The sequence below is a fragment of the Morus notabilis genome, unplaced genomic scaffold, assembly GCF_000414095.1.
Source record: "Morus notabilis unplaced genomic scaffold, ASM41409v2 Scaffold137, whole genome shotgun sequence".
NCBI classification, from domain to species: Eukaryota; Viridiplantae; Streptophyta; class Magnoliopsida; order Rosales; family Moraceae; genus Morus; species Morus notabilis.
The window spans coordinates 768690-789963 of record NW_010358172.1 but is presented as its reverse complement, the minus strand read 5'-3'; the positions used below and the strand labels follow the sequence as shown (position 1 = coordinate 789963).

The following is a 21274-nucleotide window of genomic DNA, read 5'->3' as shown; positions in this document are numbered from 1 at the left end:
CAACCAGAACAATAGACTAAGGGGCTGTTCGGGAGCTAGTTTTTCAGTTTCCCCAAGCTGAAAATTTAAGCTTTTTATCTCAAGTATCGCTGTGGGGTATGATTTGATTTATTGCCCTCTTCACTTCCACAATACTTGCCTTCTTTCCATTCACATACCCCTTCACCTGAAAATAAAATCAATCGTGTTATTACATTAGCAAAAACACCATAATGTTACCATAGCATACTAATAAGTTAAAATTCTCCAAATTTTACCTTGGCCCTAAGTTCAGCCACAAAGAAGTCATTGTTCAATGAAGATTGCACCGTTGTGGTCTCAATCCGGAGCTCACGGAGCATTTGCATGACCTCAAGTAACAACCCTTCTTTGTGCGGGCATTGGAGCTCCAACAACCCCTCACTCTCTATAATCGACACCTGCACTGACGTCTCCATTGGAGACGGAGACTCCACCGTCTTAGGTTTAGCCCCGCCGCAACTCCCCTCCACGATCCTCAACTTCCTCTTGTCCGACCCGATCGGGCTGACCCGGGTATGGTCAACCATGGTCAACCTGCTCCGCACTTCTTTTAAAGAGCCAGTACTACTCGTCCTCTGCGGGTCCCCACCAAAGTTGGACCGTTGATCAACATCCGTCTGGCGGATACGCGCCTCGAGATCCTGAATCCTCTTTCTCAACTGCTTGACGTACTCGATTGTGTCCCCCAATATGGAAGCCTTGTCCATCTTCGTGACGAAAGGCACGAGCGACCTCAATATGATGACCCGCTCGTTGAGCTTCTCCCTCCGCCGCCGCTCCGCCAGCACGTGGTTGGCGCTGAGGTCATCTTGCGGCGCGCCGCCGCCACCCTTTCGAAGCCGAGACGCCGCGTCGGCGCCGCCGGGTCCGTCGCCGTCCCGGGACTTGGGCGAGTTCTCGTCGCGGTACTTGGTGTGGAGGAATGGTACGCTGAAGAGGATGTATTTTAAGAGCCACTGGGACGTGTCCTCGGAGGACGACTCGTGGAGGTAGTGGTCGGAGTGGGATGTCCACTTGGCGAAAGCTGATTGGGTAGAGTACGTGACATGGTCGTCGGAGGACTCGGACCACAGGCTGGGATGTTTTTGGAGAATGGTGGAGACTGTTTCGGAGTAGCGAGTGTCCTCTTGTGAGCTCAAGTCCTCTAATGGAAGAAGAGATGGGCCTGTAAAAAGATTGACAGAAATTGATTTTAACACCGGAAAATTGAAGAATAGATCAGAGATTAGTCTATAATAATAATGGGGTTGGAAATTTTTTCCAGTGATTAATAATTTAATGATGATCGGTTGCTTTAAAATCTTGAACTTCAATCAACATTAATGTTGCCGTGGAAAAGTGAGTGAAATATTTTATGATCACGTTAAATATGAAGTTGACAGTGAGGGGACAAAATTCTACCCGAAAAAAATAATAGAATTAATGAAGTGATGCCCATTTGGGAATATATTGTTTTTGTAGTTTGTTTCCGATCTAGGTCAAATGTGGCCAAACGTTCAACCATAATATTAAAAGTTTTGCATGGGTTTGTCGTTGAAGCTTGAAACTCAGTTAAGGTGACGTAAGTTCTGGAAGTTTTGTTATGCGTCACTGGAAAGAGACCAGGGTTAGCTACTTAGTTAGGCATATTGAATCATAAAATGTAGGGATTTTTATGGAATGTCTTGAAAAGTTGGAATTACATATAGTTTATTCTTTTTAATTACTTAATCTGTTTTAAAAATTATTTATTATGTATATATTTTTATTTTTATGTGATTTTGATCAGATTTAATTATTAGAATCATACACTATGATAGGCTTCTTATACGTAGAAAAACCAAAACATATTTTTTTGTTTCTTTTTCTCTCTCACTACTGTTGCTATATGCCTTAATCTTAATGCGAAGCTTATCCATGATGTGTCCATTTGGTTGGAGGGTTCTCATGGATTTGAACTCAAAAAGCAATACAAACCTTCGTTTGGTTGCATATTAGTTTTGGATTTTGAATTTACTTCAACCTAAAATTAAAAGTTTTATAGAACTTTACATCCCCCAACCAACCATTTCCAAAATCTTTAGGCTAAACCCAAAACATTATTCAAGAAACTAACTTAAAGTTAAAAGGCTCTCACTAACTATTTTCACTCACATTCTTTAAAAACTCATAGTTCTAATAATGTAATTAAACGTTGCTTCAAACTTTATTATCTGTTTAAATCTTACACTATTAAACATCAATTCAAATCACAAAAAACCTACATATAGATTTAAACTCACATTATTCAAACCCGCTAAGCAAACATGAGCTAAGCAATTGATTTTTTCATCTGTCCTTATTTTTTCAATGCCAAACACGTCAATCCCGAGAAGTCAATAGGGTTCCTTGCAAATTTGAAAGGCTAGTTTCAGGAGTTTTGAATTACATTCACCAAAGCAAACAAAAGAGGGTAGAAAGTGGGTACTGAGTGCTGTAGTTTCAGTTTTCTAAAACGTGCAAAACTGGCCAGAATCTACAAGTTTCACTTGCAGCTGACACGCAAAAAAAAAAAAAAAAAAAAAAAAAAAAAAACCCTCAATTCAATGGAAGCTTTCGTACACAAAGGTATGATTTGGACCCCACGTTTTTTCACAGAAAAGGGTGATAGTCAATATTCAACAGGGCCCACGTGCATGTGCTGCGATCGAAAGTACCATCACCGAGCATCATCATAATCAGGAGTGATGATCATTGAACAATTTGCAAAATGAAGAGAATGAAGAGAAAAACTTACTCATGAAACGATATTTTAAAATTTTATTTGTATAATAACTACTCTTTTTATGTTATGCACCCTATTTTTTAAGCTCAGCTTTTTGTGCAAAAGTAAAACATAGTCACTTTTACTCATTTTAGTACCTGATGGCAATACCGGAAGACCACTGCAGGACGGGTCCGGTTGGAGCGGCCACCGTCGAGTAGACTCGGCACGACACGAGCTGTCTAGTTGCCTTGGAAGCTCACCGGGGCTCCTGGGCTGGCTCACGGCCAGCAAGTGGAAATCGGAGTTCAAATTGTTGGAACCGTCGTCCGGCGAGCCCAGCCTTATGTCCTCCAACATCTCCAGCTGCATAAGCTCGCTGGGCTCCGCCGCCTCCACCGGTAAGTTTTGGGCCGAGAGGGGCCGCCCATTGTGTTCCATTTCGGCCTCAGAGTCCGGGTCGGCTTCTTCGTCGTCGGCTTCTTCGTCGTCCACTTCTTGGTTGGCGTCCGCCGGAGGATCTTCGGAGCCGACGTAGACGGGGCCGGGAATGTCGGAGGACGTGGCGGGGTTGGAGGTGGAGTGCTCGGAAAGTGCCGGTTTCGGCGGAGGAGGGTTTTGGTGGTCGACGACGAAGAATGTCTTGACGTGTTTGATGAATCCAAGGTCTTCTTCAACCTACAAAACATAAACAGCTAATTTCTACGTAAAAGAGCAAAAACAAAAAAAACAAAAAGGTTCATAAATAAAAGGAAAATTGGCATATATATATATATATAGTACCCTATCTGTTGTGCCGAATTCAACCACGCCGTCCAGTAGAGGAATGCAAACTACAGTCTGCAATAAAAAAAATTTTGTTTGTTTTTGGGTCTCAGATTATTTTTTTGTTACAAGATAAACAAAAAGATCGCATTGATTTAATATATAGGGCGGGAGATATATATATGTATGATATGTACCTGTATACGAGCACTCTGCAGCCAATGTAGCAAGGACGCCCATGGGAGAAAACATAGAGATCAAAAGGAAGGTAATGATGAGTTATAATTAACTGTAAGTGGATTAATACTACTAATTGGAAATTTTTTTTTTTAAAAAGGTGGGTTTTCTATGTTAGACGTTATATATATAAAATTTCATGAAATTTACGAGTGTCTCTCACCACACACACACACACACACACATATATATATATATATTTGATGTTCAATATTGATTTCGTAAGTATTTATTGCTGCTGAAAGTGAAGGAAAAGTTTAATGGATGTACCTTGGCAAGAATAGCTCTAGAGAAGATTTTGCTTTCAACCTCGTTTGCACCCGTGAGCCAAACGTGCTGTCTTTCTTCATATGCTTTTCCCGGCAACCTACATGTACACAAAATTTACCCTCTATAGCATATTAGTAAACCGATAGATACATATATATTTATTTTAAATCGAGATTAAAAAAAATGAATCTACAAGTACATATATTTATATGCTAGCCTCATACCTATATAGAAAACTAAAATGGAGATCGAGCAAGAAATTAAAATGAAGATCATTCATTAATAGTTTCCGGTACAAAAAAAAAAGAATTAATAACAAGGTACTATGTACATGTTGCTTAATTAATGGATGTTGTTGCACATGAAATTTAATTAAGCAAAGCTCGGCAATATTAATGGCTATGAATCGAAATCGGCTAACTTTTTGGTACAAATTATTTCATGTAAGAATATCCCGTAATGTTACCCTCTATTGGTGGCGGAGGTGTCACTTGAGGACGAGTTGGAGCAGCCGCCTCCATTGACTTTTTTTTTTTAAAAAAAAATTTAGAAATTTTGTGATTTTCTAGTTTTGACTATATACAATATTTTACATGTCAAGAAGTTGACGAGTTGGAGCAGCCGCCTCCATTGACTTTTTTTTTTTAAAAAAAAAATTTAGAAATTTTGTGATTTTCTAGTTTTGACTATATACAATATTTTACATGTAAAGAAGTTCACACTTTTTTTTATTTTTATTTCTATACTTCAAGAATAAAGAAAAGGTGATATGATCCCTAAACCCTCTATTAGTGGTGGAGTTGCCACTTGAAGATGAGTTGGAGCACCACCTTTATTGACTTTTTCTTTTAAAATAATTTTTGAAATTTTGTGATTTTCTAGTTTTGACTAGATACAATTTTCTACATGTAAAGAAGTTCACACTTTTTTTTTATATTTTTATTTCTATACTTCAAAAAGAAATGGTAATATCCCCACTAAACAATAGTCCGGCTCCACCACTACTCTCTATTCATAAATATAATGCCTAGCCATGGTACATTGGTATTTGCCACACTTATCCATGAGCATGTTGGATCACATGATATGACATGTCATAACTGGTTATATATAACAAATGATAAACAATAGTACCCTAGTGAATTGTAAGCTCTGGAAGAAAAAAGTGTGACCTTTTAAGACATAGGTGCGGATTCGAGTTTTCAATTCGAGCTGAAATGTAATATTTTTTGAGAGCTTTTCACTGTAGCAGAAAAAGTTAGATGTGACATTTTCTGAGAGTTTTTTACTGTATAAACCTAAAACTGAAAACTCGAATCGGTGAAATGAACGAAGCCATAGTCTCGTATATATACCTCAAAAACTTAGTGGACATTTGATTCATAAATTCAAAATAATAATTTAAAATTATTTTTAATTTATGTGTGTTTTTTATATAAAAAATATTATAATAAATTATAAATTATAATTTAAATAATGACACGAATATATTAATCAAATGCACCGGTCACATTATTTATTCAGAAAACTCCAGAGATGGAGAAAGTGTACGAACGAGAGACAGATTTGTGTAAGCTTTTTCGCAAAGCTGCTTCTTTAGTAGCAGTATGATCACGAAGGTGAAACACATTTGGTTGTCTCTTTTCCCAAAAAAAACAGAAGCTTCTTTTGGCAGGTTGGAAAATTAGTGAAAGCAAGATCGAAGTCAGTACGTAATGGTAACAACTTGACGTCAATACACAATGTACTCCTTTTGGCAGAGCCCTTCCGGAATATATTCTCCTAAACAACAGTCTTCCAAACCCGGGAGAGAAATTGTTCAAACTAATATATTCAAACGACAAAATCCATCTAATCTGCATATAGATATTTCATTAACTAAAAAATTAGTTAGACATGAAGGCTTTCACCTAACTTTTCCTAAAGTCAGCGTAAGTATATATATGTATGCATAAGAACACTACTGCATGGCACGAGTAGAGTTTAGTACTATCCATTAATAGAAAGTGAGTTCTACAGTATAAAGCTCCACATTTTATTAATGTTAGTGATTAACACCGGAGGTGCTCCGAAATATTTTTCATAACTAATTATTAAAACACAAACAAATTGGATTCAGATTTTTTGTTCAATTTTGACATCTCAAATCATGTCTAACCAATCATTTTATGTCACGTCAAGAATTTTAGATGATTTTTAATTAATTAACTTTTTATGCTCATTGAATGATATGACATAATGTAATTGATTGGAGACTTAGACACTATTTGGGACAACAAAAGTTACAGATAATATCTGAATCCAAACAAATAAGTCTGCGGTCTTAATTATCAGAATTCGTTGGCAGCCTAACTGCAATCTTAATTACTGGTTCAATTATTTCGCTTACTTTCGTTTTCTTCATGTTTTGGCATTTATATCGACACAACCACTCCAATATTATTTCATTAAGTTCTTTCACACTGTAGTACTGACTGAGAAGCAGAAATGATAGTCTTCTAGTATTTACTTCCTTGCCTCTTGTGGCAAGGGATTTAATTGTATGCCCAATATCATAAGTGTCTCCGTTGCTATATATGCAAATTAAGAAAGCAGTACTTAACTGAATTTTGCGAGAGAGGGAGGGACAGTGAAAGTTCTACGTGATCGTGTGACAAATGGTGTAAAAAAAAAATGCATTCGTTTTCATGATCACTATTTCACAATAAATACTTTGCCGTCTGATCTTGCTTGCAGACGAAAGCCACTAAAAGTAGTCATAGAAAGGGACTTGAATTTTCGAAGTCAACAGAAATGGATACACATATTAATGAGAATCATCTTTCTCAGTATGAGTTAGAAAGTTAAGCTAATAAATTAGTTAACGAGTAATGCTGTAAACACTAATTTGTTTATCAAATTTATGTGTTATTCGACTTGTTAATTCATAATATGGTGATTAAAATTTGATAAGCAATATGCCGTCTTTATAGTATTATTGATAGGAATTTATGATTAGCCAAACTTACCCGACCCCGGGAGGAAAAGAGAAAGAGACGCACATCAAGTAGAACCACTCCGACTCCGTTAAGTCTTCCGGTGACAAGGCGGCACAAGGCCGCCGCGCCGGCTGGTTCGTTTCTCCTATCGACAAGGAGTCATAAAGTTCTCTAAGCTGCTGGCTTCTCTGAAGGGATGCCTCCTCCGTACTTACTTCCATTGGCTGCACAGTCTTCCTCGTCTTGATTGCCCCGTTGTAATACCCATCTGACCAGACTAAGATCCTTATCCGCCATAAAAACTAATCAAGATTAGTCCACATATATCTTTGTTTGTTTGCTTTTTTTTTTTTTCTTATTTTTAGGGACGAAAGATATGCATTCAATATTTTATGATGGATCAGGTGTGGATTTATTGCAATCCTATGCCTATAACCACTGTTCCACCCATATTTAATCGAATATAAATTATCATGAAAATATATGCAAATATATATTACCCTAGCCTTGTGGGTAAATAGATGATTATCACTTATCAGTGTTTAAAGAAGAAAAAGAAAAAGAAAAGGAAAAAGAGAATACCCTTTTTGTGGACAGATTTGCCAGAAGAGACTGTATGTCCATTGAACTGATTGCACCGCCGTCTGCAACATGCTGTGAAGCCGGCCACTTGGCAGAGCAGCCATTCTCACAAGCTGATCAGAGTTTCCTACCAGACCTTCCTCGCTAGGCATACTTTGCAAAACTATCACTTGAATTTTTTTTCTTTTAAAAAAATAATTAAGAAATAAGAAAGTCAAATCAAGACAAGACATTCATTTTTGGGTTCTAAGCATAAGAACTAGCTAAACACAAATTAAGGAGGAGGATTATTTGGTTGATGATGTTTTGAACCGATAATCAAAAGTACATCTTCAAATCCCAACTAAGAAAAACAAGAATTGAGTTGTGAAGAAAGGTAAGTGTTTCGGTTTGACAATAAGGAAACGAGAAGGAGAAATGGTGGATGACTTTTTAGAAACATACTGCAACTTAATTTGTTTAAGATAACAAAAAGTCAAAAACTCTGGAGAAAAATAAATTCAAAAAAAAAAAAAAATCAAGTAAAAGTTGAAAGGTTGTTAGCTGGGCTTAAAAGTATTATCAAAATGTCTAAAAGAGAAATCGTACGAAGAGAAAACAAATTTAAAAGAGTGATAAGGTTTTTAGGATTAACATAGTAATATGGTGTGAAATATCATGTTAATATGGTGCGCGTACGCGGGGTTTTTGACTGGTCGGTCTACCGGACAGTTCACAACGTACTCATATTGCTGGGCTGTCGTGTGAGATCAGATTTTGTTAGTTGTCTGTATCTGTGGACTCACGCCGTGCTTGTATTTGATTAAAAATATATACCATGAGAGAGAGAGAGAGAGAGAGTTAGGTGGTGAAGACTGGGAGTTGGAGATGGAGAAATCTGAGAAGAGAATATATATATATATATATATATATGTGTGTGTGTGTGTGTGTGTGTGTGTGAGTTACGGGTTTGGGAAGGTGAGATATGAACATATAAAGCTACCAATAATTCCACATACACTTGTCAAATAAACGCATATTGTCCAGCAAACCAAACTGTGACCTTTTGGAACTCCTTGGTTTTGTTACTTCTTAAGGGATGAAGTCACCGTTATTTAATGCACCACATGTCCTGTTGCTGTATGGTGTGTGTGTTTTCTTTCTCTTGATTTTAAAGAGTTGCTTTCAATAACATGATATCTACACCATGATTTATAGAGGATTGATACATATATATAATTCGAACGTCTTAAAGTGTTAAAATCTGTAGACCTTCTAAGAGTTTTATTTTTATTTTTAGAACTGAATCTTATTTCTAATTACATTTCCAATAATATTCTGAAACACATCATATTCTTAATTATCATAAGCTAATTTTTTATTTGATCCAATAGTCAAGTTCATCTCACAATAATGTTTTTGTTTCCCATAAAGCTCTTATTTGCCACTTTATTTATATCTTTATCGACGAAGTCTTCAGTATCCAGCAATCGTTTAGTATGACAGTATATGATACTGCAACATTTTTCACACGGATTTTAACTTTTTGGGATAACATGATAATATCATAATATATAAGTGGCCTATATTTTATTAAGTGTTACACAATACATCTAAATAAAATGAGTGCTATATGAATGTACAAAAACTAATACAAAATAGTGTTTTTGGAAAATTACAGCATCTAAAAACATTATTTTGTAGTACAAAATATGTTATAATCTTACTTACAAAAAAAAAAAAAAAGATTTTACAATGGTGACAAAAATGTTCAATAATGTGTTTGGTATTTGATTGGGACATAAAAAAGGTCCACACAACATGGTCCCGTGCAACAACTCCCACGGCTCTAATTCAAGATTTGCAATCCCTTATCACTAACTTCTAGGAGTGACGTGATCTGAAGGCTTTCTTACAAGTACAATTGGTGGCCTGATCTGAAACTACATATTCCTAAACTACTGCCTAATCACATGACTGCCAAATATAATGTCGACCCCAATATATATCTTTATTTCTATATTAAAAAATATAAATATATATATATCTTTATTTCTGAGGAACGTCTGAGGACGAGTTCAAATCCCCAACAATTAAAAAAAACAATGGTTAAGATATTCTACTTATTCGACCGAATATTTTTTATGTGATATTATTTTATGAGATTTATGGCAAGCCGACTTTTATCTATTCACTATTGTGACCATATAGCCCCAGGAGGGCGCAAATATATATATATATATATATATATATGCATGAATGTATGTATAATGAGGGTGAAATGAAGTTACCAATACCACGTATTTTTTTTTTTTTGAAGGAATGTATGATCTGATATTCTAACAATAAAAGAGTTGTAGTATTTAGCATTCTTTAAAAAAGAAACAGAAAAGGGGGAACAAATAATGAGTGTTCATGATTTATGAGTTGCAATCTAGTTAAAAAGCAAAATATATACTAGTTTGGCTCAATATGTTGAGTGAAGATCAGATCACGAATATGCCATTATAATGAAGTGAGACAAATATTGCTGCCAAATTACCGAAAAGTTTTTGGATAGATTTGAAAACGATATAAAAAAATTACGCGCAAATATAGATCATTGCAAAAAATACTGTTAGAACCCCCCCGGACTGTGAACTAGAAAAACAGTTGTAACTTGTACGGATGGGAGTACATAATATGTTTGGTAGGAAGGAAAGAAAATAAGATAGAAAAAAAATATGAAAGTGATGAAAAATAGCAATGATGGAAAAGAAATTAATTTTCTTTTATGTTATTTGGTATGAGAAGATGAAAAGAAAATGAGCTTACATTCACTTGTTTGGAATTAAAAGTTAAATTGAGAGTAAAAAAAAAATTTTAATCGTAAATTACTTTTATACCTTTAAATTTTTTGTTTGAATGTTGATGGAGAAAATGATAGTTTAGTAACTTTGCTCACTTTAATGAGTTGTCCCCATTTTTCATCCCATTTTCTGCCCACTTGTGGAAAGAAAAAAATGGTGAGGCCCACATGTATTATTTTTCAGAAAAATAGTAGAAAATAGGTCAATATGAAAAGCTTAAGAAAGTATATAGGCTAATTTTTAGTTATAGAAATTAATAGGCCATAACTTGTCAAGTTATGGTTTATAACCAGACAAGTTATGGACGAAAATAATAATTTGGCTTATTTATTAACTTATGTAAACTATTGGCCTATTAATTTTAATTCATCTCAAGTCTTGACCTATTTCCCTCTTTCTTCCTATTTTTCACTCCATTTTCTCTTCCTTTCTCTTTTCTCTCTTATTAATCAACCTACATTTTCATTTTTCCTCCCAAAATCCCTCCACCTTTTTCCTTCCTTCTACGGATGGAAGTACATTTTTTTTTAATGAATATAAGTCAGACTTAGCTGGTCCCCCCCCCCCCCCCCCCCCCGTTCTCAATCCCATCCAACTTCAATCATCCAAACATTCCTTTGGTGTGTTTTTTTAGAAGAGAAAATTATATAATTTGTATTTATTATTTATATTATTTTAAATAATTAAGTGTTATTATAATATTTAATTTTTTTATTAATTGAATCACAATTTTTAAATTTTGAGTGAAGTAGTATAAATAATATTTGTGTACCATCTGAGTGATATTTACTTGACACGTTTTTGAAAATGGGTTAATTGTATATATGTCTATTTTACGGTGAATGAAAAAAGAATGTCCACAAGTTGTTACATTTACATATAAGTTTGTAAAATAACTCATAATGACATTTGTATCCCTAGTTAACTATATTTTAAAAAATCAATTATATAAATTCACAATTACCTAAATAGAAAATGGTATATTTAAAATTATATTATATCAGTAAGCATGCACAGACCGGTAATATTATTGAATTAAAGACACGTGTATAATGATCATTAATACTTCTTTGAAAATACGTATTGGGCTAAGCTCTTCACATAGTCCAAAGTACGGGTCACACCTGGTTTGATATTGGGGAAATAGTAAAAAATAGGTCAATATGAAAAACTTAAGAAAGTATATAGGCCAATTTTTAGTTATAGAAATTGATAGACCATAACTTATCAAGTTATGGTTCATAACCAGATAAGTTATGAACAAACTTGTCAAGTTATGGTTCATAACCAGACAAGTTATGGACAATTATGGACAATAACTTGTCAAGTTATAGTTCATAACCAAACAAGTTATGGACAAAAACAATAATTTGACCTATTTATTAACTTATGTAAATTATTGACCTATTAATTTTAATTCATCTCAAATCTTGGTCTATTTTCCTCTTTCTTCCTTGATATTGGCCCAATTCCTGCCCATCCCCCTCCAGTTTGTGACACTACGTGGACTGGGCTATGTCTCTGTCATTTTAGCATGAATGCCAATTTAGGATGTTTTCGTGTCATTTATATTGTCACTGTCGTTTCTGCCATAGTTTATTTAGCATTCACACGGTTTTCATCGTGTTTATTACATATCTTCTTGTTGCCGTGGTTTTAAATTTTATTGATTTTTGTTAGCATTGATGTCGTTTTTGCAAAGTATATTGTCTTTTTTCTTCTCCTTGTTATTATTAGAACTGATGTCTCTTTTCCAGATGTTTCTTGTCGTGTTTCCTGGTGCTGTCTTTTTAAACTTTGTCCGTAAGAAATGATATAGTTTTTTTAGAATATTTATTGTCGTTTATCATGTAGTTGTATTTTACTTTGTTGTCATTTATATTTTACAAGAATTGATTGACTTCATTTTACCGAAGCGTATCGTCGTCTTGACACTTTGTCGTTTCTTAACATTCATGTCTTTTGCAGGGTATTTATTGTCGTTTGCGTTTTCAATTTTTAGTGTCGTTTATTACTATTGATGTCGTTTATGTGTTGTTTACTGTCGTTTTGGTTGTCGCTGTCGCTTTTTAATTTTACTTTGGTTCATTAACATTCATGTCGTTTTTCAGGATGTTTATTTTGCTTTTCTTGTTGCTGTCGTTTTCGATCTTTGTAGTGTGTTTTTTTTTTCTTTGGATCTTTGCAGTGGTTTATACTTTATACGCTTGGATGAAGCTTTTCAGGATTTTTATTGTCGTTTTCTTCTTGCAGCTGTCATTATTAAAATTTTGACGTCGTTTATATATGTTGCTGTATTACATTGTGTTTTCGCTTGTCAATGCCGTTTTATACTTCTTTGTTCTTTATTACCATTGGTGTCTTTTGAATATTAATTAAACAAAGCAGAGCTAAATAGATCGATTTTTAATTATACAGAAACGTTAATTATGCAATTATTCTTTTTAAAAGAGTTATGAAATTAAATTTTATGACAATACAATTGTGACATTAAATGTCAACTGAAATTTATTGAATTCAGATCCAATTTTTGTTCGCAACTCAAATTTTGTGATATCATTTAATAAACAAAATATTTCAAAATTTTTAAATGATGTGGCATGATATAATTTGTTAGACATTATTTTAGACAAATAATTTGAGTCCGAATTTATTGTATTCCTTGACGCTCATAATATCATGTGAATCCCCTGCCGGGGGGGGGGGGGGGGGGGGGGTAAAAAATCCTCAAGGATTTTTCTTCTGTTTTTGTTTTTTTCACGATGAAATATGTTATTTTACTCTATTTGTGGGAATAATTATTTTAAACTGTTGGATTAATTTAAAGTCAAATTTTTATAAGTCCGTATTAAAAATTTACAGCATGCCAACAGAACTGCTCTTATTAGATCTAGCCGTTAAAAAATTAATCTAAAGATAAAAATACAATTTCCACTTATGGATCAAAATGGTTTACTCCACCGTAAAAACTCCTTAAAAGGAAATGTCATATTTTCTTTTTCCTTGGAATCTTTAGCAAAGGTTTCCTCAGAAAAAAAAAAATGAAACTCTTAGAAAGGATCGAAGGAATAAGATAATAAGTTAGTGACAAAGGACAGCGAGCATTCCATTTCATATGGGATTAGCTTAGGTCTGGATCTAGTGGATTCCCCACTTACGATTTGTCCTTTAATTCACAATTTTTAAAACTTACATATCGAATGACGTTTACCAAACTTCATCGAACTCTTATTTGCAAATGGGCCACGGCTCCATTTTTTTTTTCAACAAAAGCACTTGTAACGATGCATTTCATACATTAATCCTTTGAATCTTATATTGAAGATAATAAAGTCCGGCCTTGATTAGAAACCTACAATAAAGTCCGTTTTTCCCTCTATTTTTCTTGTATTGATGAAAACGATGTCACTAATTTTAAATTAAAACAAAAAAATATATAATAAGGTACATGTTCATCAAGTATCGACCAATACATTTAAGACTTTGAATCTTATATTGAAGATAATAATGTACGTATATATAGTCCATAAAAATAATGTTCCGAAAAAAATATGTACGAACTTAAGATATTTATGATTTGGAAAAGTATTTGGAGAAGTTACTTTATGTCTTACTTTAATAGGTGAGTGATTCTAATCTTTAATTTTCTCTTTAAATAATAGATAAGTGCGCAAAAATATTCAACTAATGAGATATTCCAACATATATTTCTCTATTTGATTTTCTTGCACCCATAATGATGTATATATATAATTTCGATACAGATATTTGGTTACTCTTACCCAATATTAATAATTTTGTTCTTGAAACGCATCGAGGAAATTCTTTATTCGTTAATGGGATAGTTACGGGAAAAAATGTATTCGATTTAAATGCAAAAAACTGACTTGGATTTTTAAAAATTTTGAGATTATCTTTTGTGTTATTCTAATCAATTAAGATTCACTCCATTGTTTTTCTAGTCATACAAAATTTTATTCAGATTTAATAAAAATTAACTATATGAAAATTAAAAAGGTTTTCCTATATAAAATAGATTATCCGTTTGATTTTAAGGATGACATTGACAACTTTGTTAGGTATCAACAAAAATAAAAATTTCCAAAAGAAATAGCGAACTTGATTGTTCTGGAATGCCGGAAAAAAATAAAATTTAAACTTACCTAAATTTCTCTATAACTCCTTTTGCGCATCTTATTTTGGTTACATCAGATATCAAATGTGAATTTTGTGTGATTAAAGAAACATAAAGGCAGATTTCGTTGAGTAGAAAAACAACAAGGATTAATCAAAGTTTCTATTTTTTTGTACCATAAACATAAGATAAATTATTATATTGTAATTGAACATAAAGGAAATTTTTTATTATCCATTTATTAATTTTAGATTTCTAAATTTACATGTTTTTCACAATCCATGGTTCTAGTGACAAATTTATGTAAATCTATGCGCATTTTATTTCATTTTCATGTAGGAAAGTTCGTACCTACCCCTTTTTCCAAATAATATAATTCCCACCCACCTTATTATTTTTCTCTTTGTTCTTGTTTTGTTTTGTTTTGTTTTGTTTTTTTTTTTCTTTTTCAAGTCTATCCAACCAAAGACCATGGAAAAAAAAAGGAAAATGATCAAAGAGCCTGTGATACGTTGGCTTTCTAAGGGACTCCAATTTGTGAAATAAAATAGCTTATGAAAACATCTTAAATTATAATTTCTTCAATATGAATGAATGTGGGGTTCACAGGACTGAAAACAATGTGGATCGGCAACTACCCAATATTAAAGTGATTAATGTGTGAATTAGGAAATCCAATGCATCTTCTTTAGAAGATCTGGGCGGGCATATATCTTCTTACTAAATCTTAGCATCTCCCATGTGTAGGAAGAAAATTTCGAAAAGAAAAAATTACAGATTTTACCTTTTTAAATATCTGATTTATTAAAAGTACATCTTTTAAAAAATTTTAGCTCTTAACTAGTTCTAATCTAAAAAGCAGAAATGTATGAGCTAATATTAAGAGATAGAAATAAAATAGTGCTCCATTTCAAGGGATATTTTTAAAAATTGCCCTTTTTAAAATGGTTGGGGACATTAATGCATGTACTTATATGCATTTTTAAGAAGGAAAATATGCTAAATGCATATATGACTACATTGAAGGGTTTTTAGTACAATTGCCCTTGAACTTGGTTTAGCAAATTATCTCCCAAACGTTTAATTTTCACAATCAACCCCCTGAACTTATAAAATAGTTACAATGTGTCTTATTTTATTAAATTTGCTCCAATTTTTTATTAGACTTAGGTGATTAAAAGTTGAGAAATAGAAATATTTGTGTTGTATTTGAATTGAGATGTTAAAATTTTTGTCGAATATGCTTTTTCGCCACTAATTTAACACAATAACTGTTAAAATGGAGTACATTGCAATAATTATACAAGTTGAGAGGGCAACTTGTCAAAATTAAAAGTTTAAGAAGTAAATTGCTACAACCATATAAGTTTATGAGACAAATGTGTAACATTTTCAGAAGAGTGCAACCCACACTTTTTGCAGTCGATAAGACTCTCTTTGCAAGTTTTTTTTTCCTCCTTTTTTTTTTTTTTTGATGAAAACTCTCTTTGCAAGTTGTAATTTGTGTTATTTTATGAAAGCTCACTTAAAAATACGAAATAAATATGAGAAGAAGAACAAAAAGAATTTTTGGCCCAGCAATATGTCTATATCAACAAATCAGGAATACTTTCATTCCTTCATTGATAATTAATGTCTTGTACGGATTTATATAGAGAGGAGTATCCCTCTAATCATCAGGAAACCTAAAATCAAATCAAGTTAATTGATTTCTCACATCTAATGCACAATTAGACAATCTCTAAAAATGGAAAGAATCATCAAACGGTGATTACGAGACTAATTATTGCCAATCAATCACACAAAATCTCAACAAGCTCATTGGCCGGCCAAATTTATACAGCACTGTCAAAACATTATAAAAAAGTTGGTGCGGATCAGAGAGTGAATATCGTATTGCTGACATCTCCTAATTAAAACCTATATTTCATCTCTCAAAATCGTATTAATTATGAGTTCTTTTAAGTCCTTCAACTTAAGCATTATCCCTTCTCAAACATATTTACGGTTCTGATGAAGCCTAGTGATCTGCTAATTAAGAGCCCGTTTAGTTCGTTGATTCGAGTTTTTAATTCGAGTTGAGATGTGACTTTATGTGAGAGTTTTTTACTGTGACAAAAAAGTTAGATGTGATTATTTCTGAGAGCTTTTTACTGTAACAAAACTCGAATTCTAAACTCGAATCGGTGAAATGAACGGTGCTTTTATCATTTCCTAAGATAAAATTAACTAATGGCTAGGATAGCATTTGTCATTCATGAGAGTTTGATCAGTATGATTTTTTCTTTTTTTATTGCTCAATTGGTTTGAGCATGAAATTTATCACTTCACTTGTCACGTATGTAAGAGTAACAGTCTTTTGCATTATTCTTGGCGCAACTCTCCTAATGAACCGGGGCTGTGTGATGAACTTGCATGACAGTGCATCAACTAAACATAGTTGGATTTTTCTAGCCAAAAAAAAAAAAAAAAAAAAAAAAAAAAACTAAGCATGGTTGGATTGGACGGCATGACAAGTTAGTAGTACTGGAGCCGTCATATATAAATATATATATATATATACGCGATAAATACTAGCATTAGTTTGACACGTAAGCTGTGTTTGGAATTGATTCAGTTTTTATTTTTCAAGTTTTTTGAGAAAGAAAAAATAAAAACGTCTCCAAAACGGCGTTTGACGCAATAAAGACAAAAAACAGAAATAAAAACGATTTTTTGGTTTAGTGTAAAATGAGAGAGAAATGAAAAATGATTTTTAGTTATTTTTCATTTTTTGTTTTTGTTTTCTCCTCTCTCGAGCGGAGAGAGAGAGAAAAAGAGAGACATTAATGGGCTTTAATACACTGAAAATAATATCTTAATAAAACTATTAAACGCATTTTTAAAAATAATTTCTGTATGAAGTTAAAAACATTTTCATTTATATTTTTATATGAAAAATAAAATTATTTTAAAATAAGTTATAAACACACTCATAAACTCTACAATCTTATTTTTTATTTAAATAATAATATTTTACGTTAATATACGGAAAAAGTGATGCTCACAATTTTATATATATATATATATAAGAGAGAGAAGGAAAAACAAAACATGAAAAAAAGGACAAAACGTGCATCAATGGGAGTTATATAATATAATTGGAACCCCAAAGGTACGGCCAAATGCTTTCCGTGGCACGGATAAGAGAAAAAATAAGTTTTGTTATGATTATTGACTGACTAGGAAGTTAGTATTTGGTGGGTACAAGAAGGGGTCTCATGCCGCACCAAGGGAATGCAATGGATCCCACCTCTAGTTCATTTCTGACCCACGCGTTCTCTACGCGCAATGTCCAAATTATGTCCACAAAGCAGTTTTATTATTGGTCATTGTGGGTTTTGATTCATATTCCATGGTAATACTTTCAGTTTACTTTACTGATTTAAATTTAAAATTTATATTTTAGTTACAATAAAATTTTTTTACATAAAATTACATCTCAACTCAAATTAAAAACTCGAATCAGTGAATTAAACGGACCGTACTTAGTTAATCTTTAAATTTCATTAGTCCTTTCTCTACGTACGTACCAATTGTACGTGAATGTTGTGTATAATCATGTATTGGCATTCTCATTAAATATGATATCATATTGATCTAATTAAAACTGTAATTAGTCTAATCAGATTTTGAGAAATTATCTTATATCTGGACTACCAATTGCGACCAATTATATCCTTATGTAATATTAATCCAAAATTTGCTCAAGATATTTTTGCAATTAACTCATTAAAGAAACATTGAAAAGACAGAGGAAAGGAGTGTTGGGTAGAAGCCAACACAAGACTCAAAAATCGGAATGAGAAAGAGCACAATCAACACAACAGAGTTTACCGAGGTTCGGACAAAATATTTGCCCTACGTCCCCGTTGAGCTCTCTCACAAGAAGCTCTTTTACTATTAGATCAAAAATTACACCCTCACGACTCACAAACCCAGAGAGATTAACAATCCACACGAAAATAATTTCAAGAAAGAATTCTCAGAACGTTTACAAGAGAAAAACCCTAAAATGCTCTCTGTTTTCTCTTAGCAACCAAAACGCCCAAATTCTCTCTTTCTCTCACTACAAAGTTGTTTTCAACTTTCTCTCTCTGTTACAAAATGAATTGATGATCTCGAAGAAGCCACAATAGACTCTTATACTAATAGATAAAATAGCCAGCATCGGCTCACTAAGCCATCCACTTGTGCACTTGTGATTGGCTTTACACAGGCTCTTCTTCCTTGTAAACGGCATGTCGTTTTGATCTAATAATAAAGTTGCTAAGTAGATTGTTGTCGTTTTACTTGGAATTACTCCTTCAAGGAGGAGATAAAAAAATGTCAATGTGGTACTGATTGCTTCTTTCCTATGAACGAATAATACAGACTTCTAGAGAATTTTACTAATAAGTCAAAACTCTAAGCACTTGCAAATTTTATAGAGAGTTTCTGCGGACATGTTTATTAATTTCTCCATATCATTATCAATATCAGCTAGTTGGTACTTTATACATCTAATGCACAATGAATATAGCAAGCACTCAAAAGAATTCAATTAAAAATTTGAAAAGCACTATTACGCCACAAAAGGCTCCGAGCCAAACTAATACAATTTGACTGGTCGATCAGATGATCGGAATGAATTTCTACTGTACATTTTTTTTATTAACTTTTCTCGATCAATCTTAAAAAAAAAAAAAAAAAAAAAAAAAGATTTGTTTTTATAGCCAGCTGGTCCACCATTAAAAACGCGTGGAATATACTTGTTAACTAGTGTTTGAGGTCGCAGGGAGGTACAACTTTTCGTACACAATTTAAAAAAAAAAAAAGAAGAAGAAAGAAGCCTAAAGTGACACTAGATGACTAGAATTTATCTTTTATCTTATTCTAAGAATTCTAAGATAGCAATATGCATTTCATGTGCCTTTGTGTGATGAGTAATAAAACAAAAAGTTTTCCTGGTCGGCCTCTTATTAATAACCACAACCCACCAATTTCATGTGTGAAAAAGTTCGTGAAGGCCCCATAATTACAAGGTTCTATTGGTCGTTGAACAGCTACAAAGAGAGAGAGAAAAAAAAGATATATACCAAGATCTTAGTGATTTGGTATTAATGTCTAAGATACTTAGGTAAAGGAATTGATTAGTACTTATGCTAGATGTTGATAGAGAGGAGGTTGCGGCGAAGTATCAGGTATTAATTAAATAAAGCTGATTATCATACTTGATTAATGGTTTTTTGTTAGCGAGCTAGCTAGTGATAGATGCGTTTAACAAGCTAGACCATTATATTTATTTTATACGCAATGTTTAATTTGTATTGGGTAAATGTATCCGCAGCTGACAAAGATCAAAAGTGCGTAATCAAATTGTATTCTCATGTGTTAATTATTAGTTTATCACAACTGAATAAGTAGGTAAAGTTCATGTTATTTAACTAAAGTTAGCTATAGATTATAATGTTCTTTTTTCTCCCTTTCATGAATGGATTTGGGACTTTCTTTAGTTACATTTTCCAACACTAACTACAAACAATTGTGTCTTTTCAAGCCAAAACTTTTTAATAATTTATGAAGATGTTGTTTTAAAGTATGTCCTTTGTGAAAATGTAGCTTTTTTTAAAAAAAAAAATGAAAAAAATGTAACTTCTGGGAATTGGCATATACAATAAATTGTGTCTATAAATCTTGTCCAAATACGCAACTAACATCAGCCGCTGAAAGTGCTCATATCGAATGCTTGCAAAAAGCAAGAGAGATATTATAAAATTACTAAAATTAGCATCAACATTGAAATCTATATGTATAGACTACAGTTCTATCAGAAAGTTTTAGACAAACATTGGAATCATTCGAGAAAACGTGATCACACTACAGAAACAGTGTGGCCAGGAGTCCTAAAAGAAATTTAAAAGGGGGAAAAAAACGACAACATAAGGTGGTATAATGCGACTTGCCCACTAGGAAGAGGTGGTTTATGTCTGATTATTATTATGTTCCACTTAATAAGTAGATTCTCATTCTTTGACTGTTTTCAGAGATTTCCTCCGAGAGTGAATTTACTGGCTAATTACTCATTATATGGAAGATAGGCAAGGCCATTTATCATTATAAGCTAGCTTCTCGTTCATATCATGTAATTTTCACATAGATCAACTAATTAGTATAGCAAGTTTACAATTCTATTAATCCGCATGTGTAGTACTTGTATAAATTCAAGCATATATATAGTAATACCATACTCAAATGTAATTAAAACAGATATTCAAATTATAAGATTCAATAATGGCCTTAAATATGAATTATCATCATCATCATCAATACACATGTTGAACTTAATTAATTTTGGCAATATTTGGAACCATATTTTTTGTGGTCCACTAGCTAGCCAATGACCGATCGAATGTTAATCCAAAAGGCTAGCACTGGTGATTAATGCCCTAGTTGTGACGGGATTATGGTCTCTCAACTAACAAGATATAGACCATATAGACTATCACATAATAATTAGTGGAGGACTATATACCAAGTTATGCTAGTATTGACCTAGATGATGATATTAGTACTTGTGCACGTAGTACTACAATATATCAGCTTCCAATGAAATTGGGTGTAGTGGATTAACGGGCATCGCGTAGATTTATAATTATATTGTTGCGAAAAGACCATTCTCCACGTTATATATATATATATATATATATATATATTT

At 33.0% G+C, this 21274-nt stretch overlaps 1 protein-coding gene across 2 annotated transcripts; it reads right to left on the bottom strand.

The window, feature by feature from the left end:
- Positions 1–70: 70 nt before the first annotated feature.
- Positions 71–8428, bottom strand: LOC21407775 (basic helix-loop-helix protein A). Of its 2 annotated transcripts, XM_024161573.1 has the most exons (9): positions 8299–8428; positions 7576–7758; positions 7024–7278; positions 4016–4112; positions 3706–3720; positions 3527–3583; positions 2902–3421; positions 258–1186; positions 71–166 (listed from the first exon to the last, which is right to left on the bottom strand). In XM_024161573.1, the coding sequence occupies exons 2-9, from the start codon at positions 7725–7727 to the stop codon at positions 80–82; spliced, it is 2112 nt and encodes a 703-aa protein (XP_024017341.1). In that variant the 5' UTR covers positions 7728–7758; positions 8299–8428; the 3' UTR covers positions 71–79. The 2 variants fall into 2 exon arrangements, with proteins under 2 accessions (XP_024017341.1, XP_024017340.1); XM_024161572.1 differs by lacking the exon at positions 8299–8428 and having other exon boundaries at positions 7576–8064.
- Between the last annotated feature and the right edge of the window lie 12846 nt (positions 8429–21274).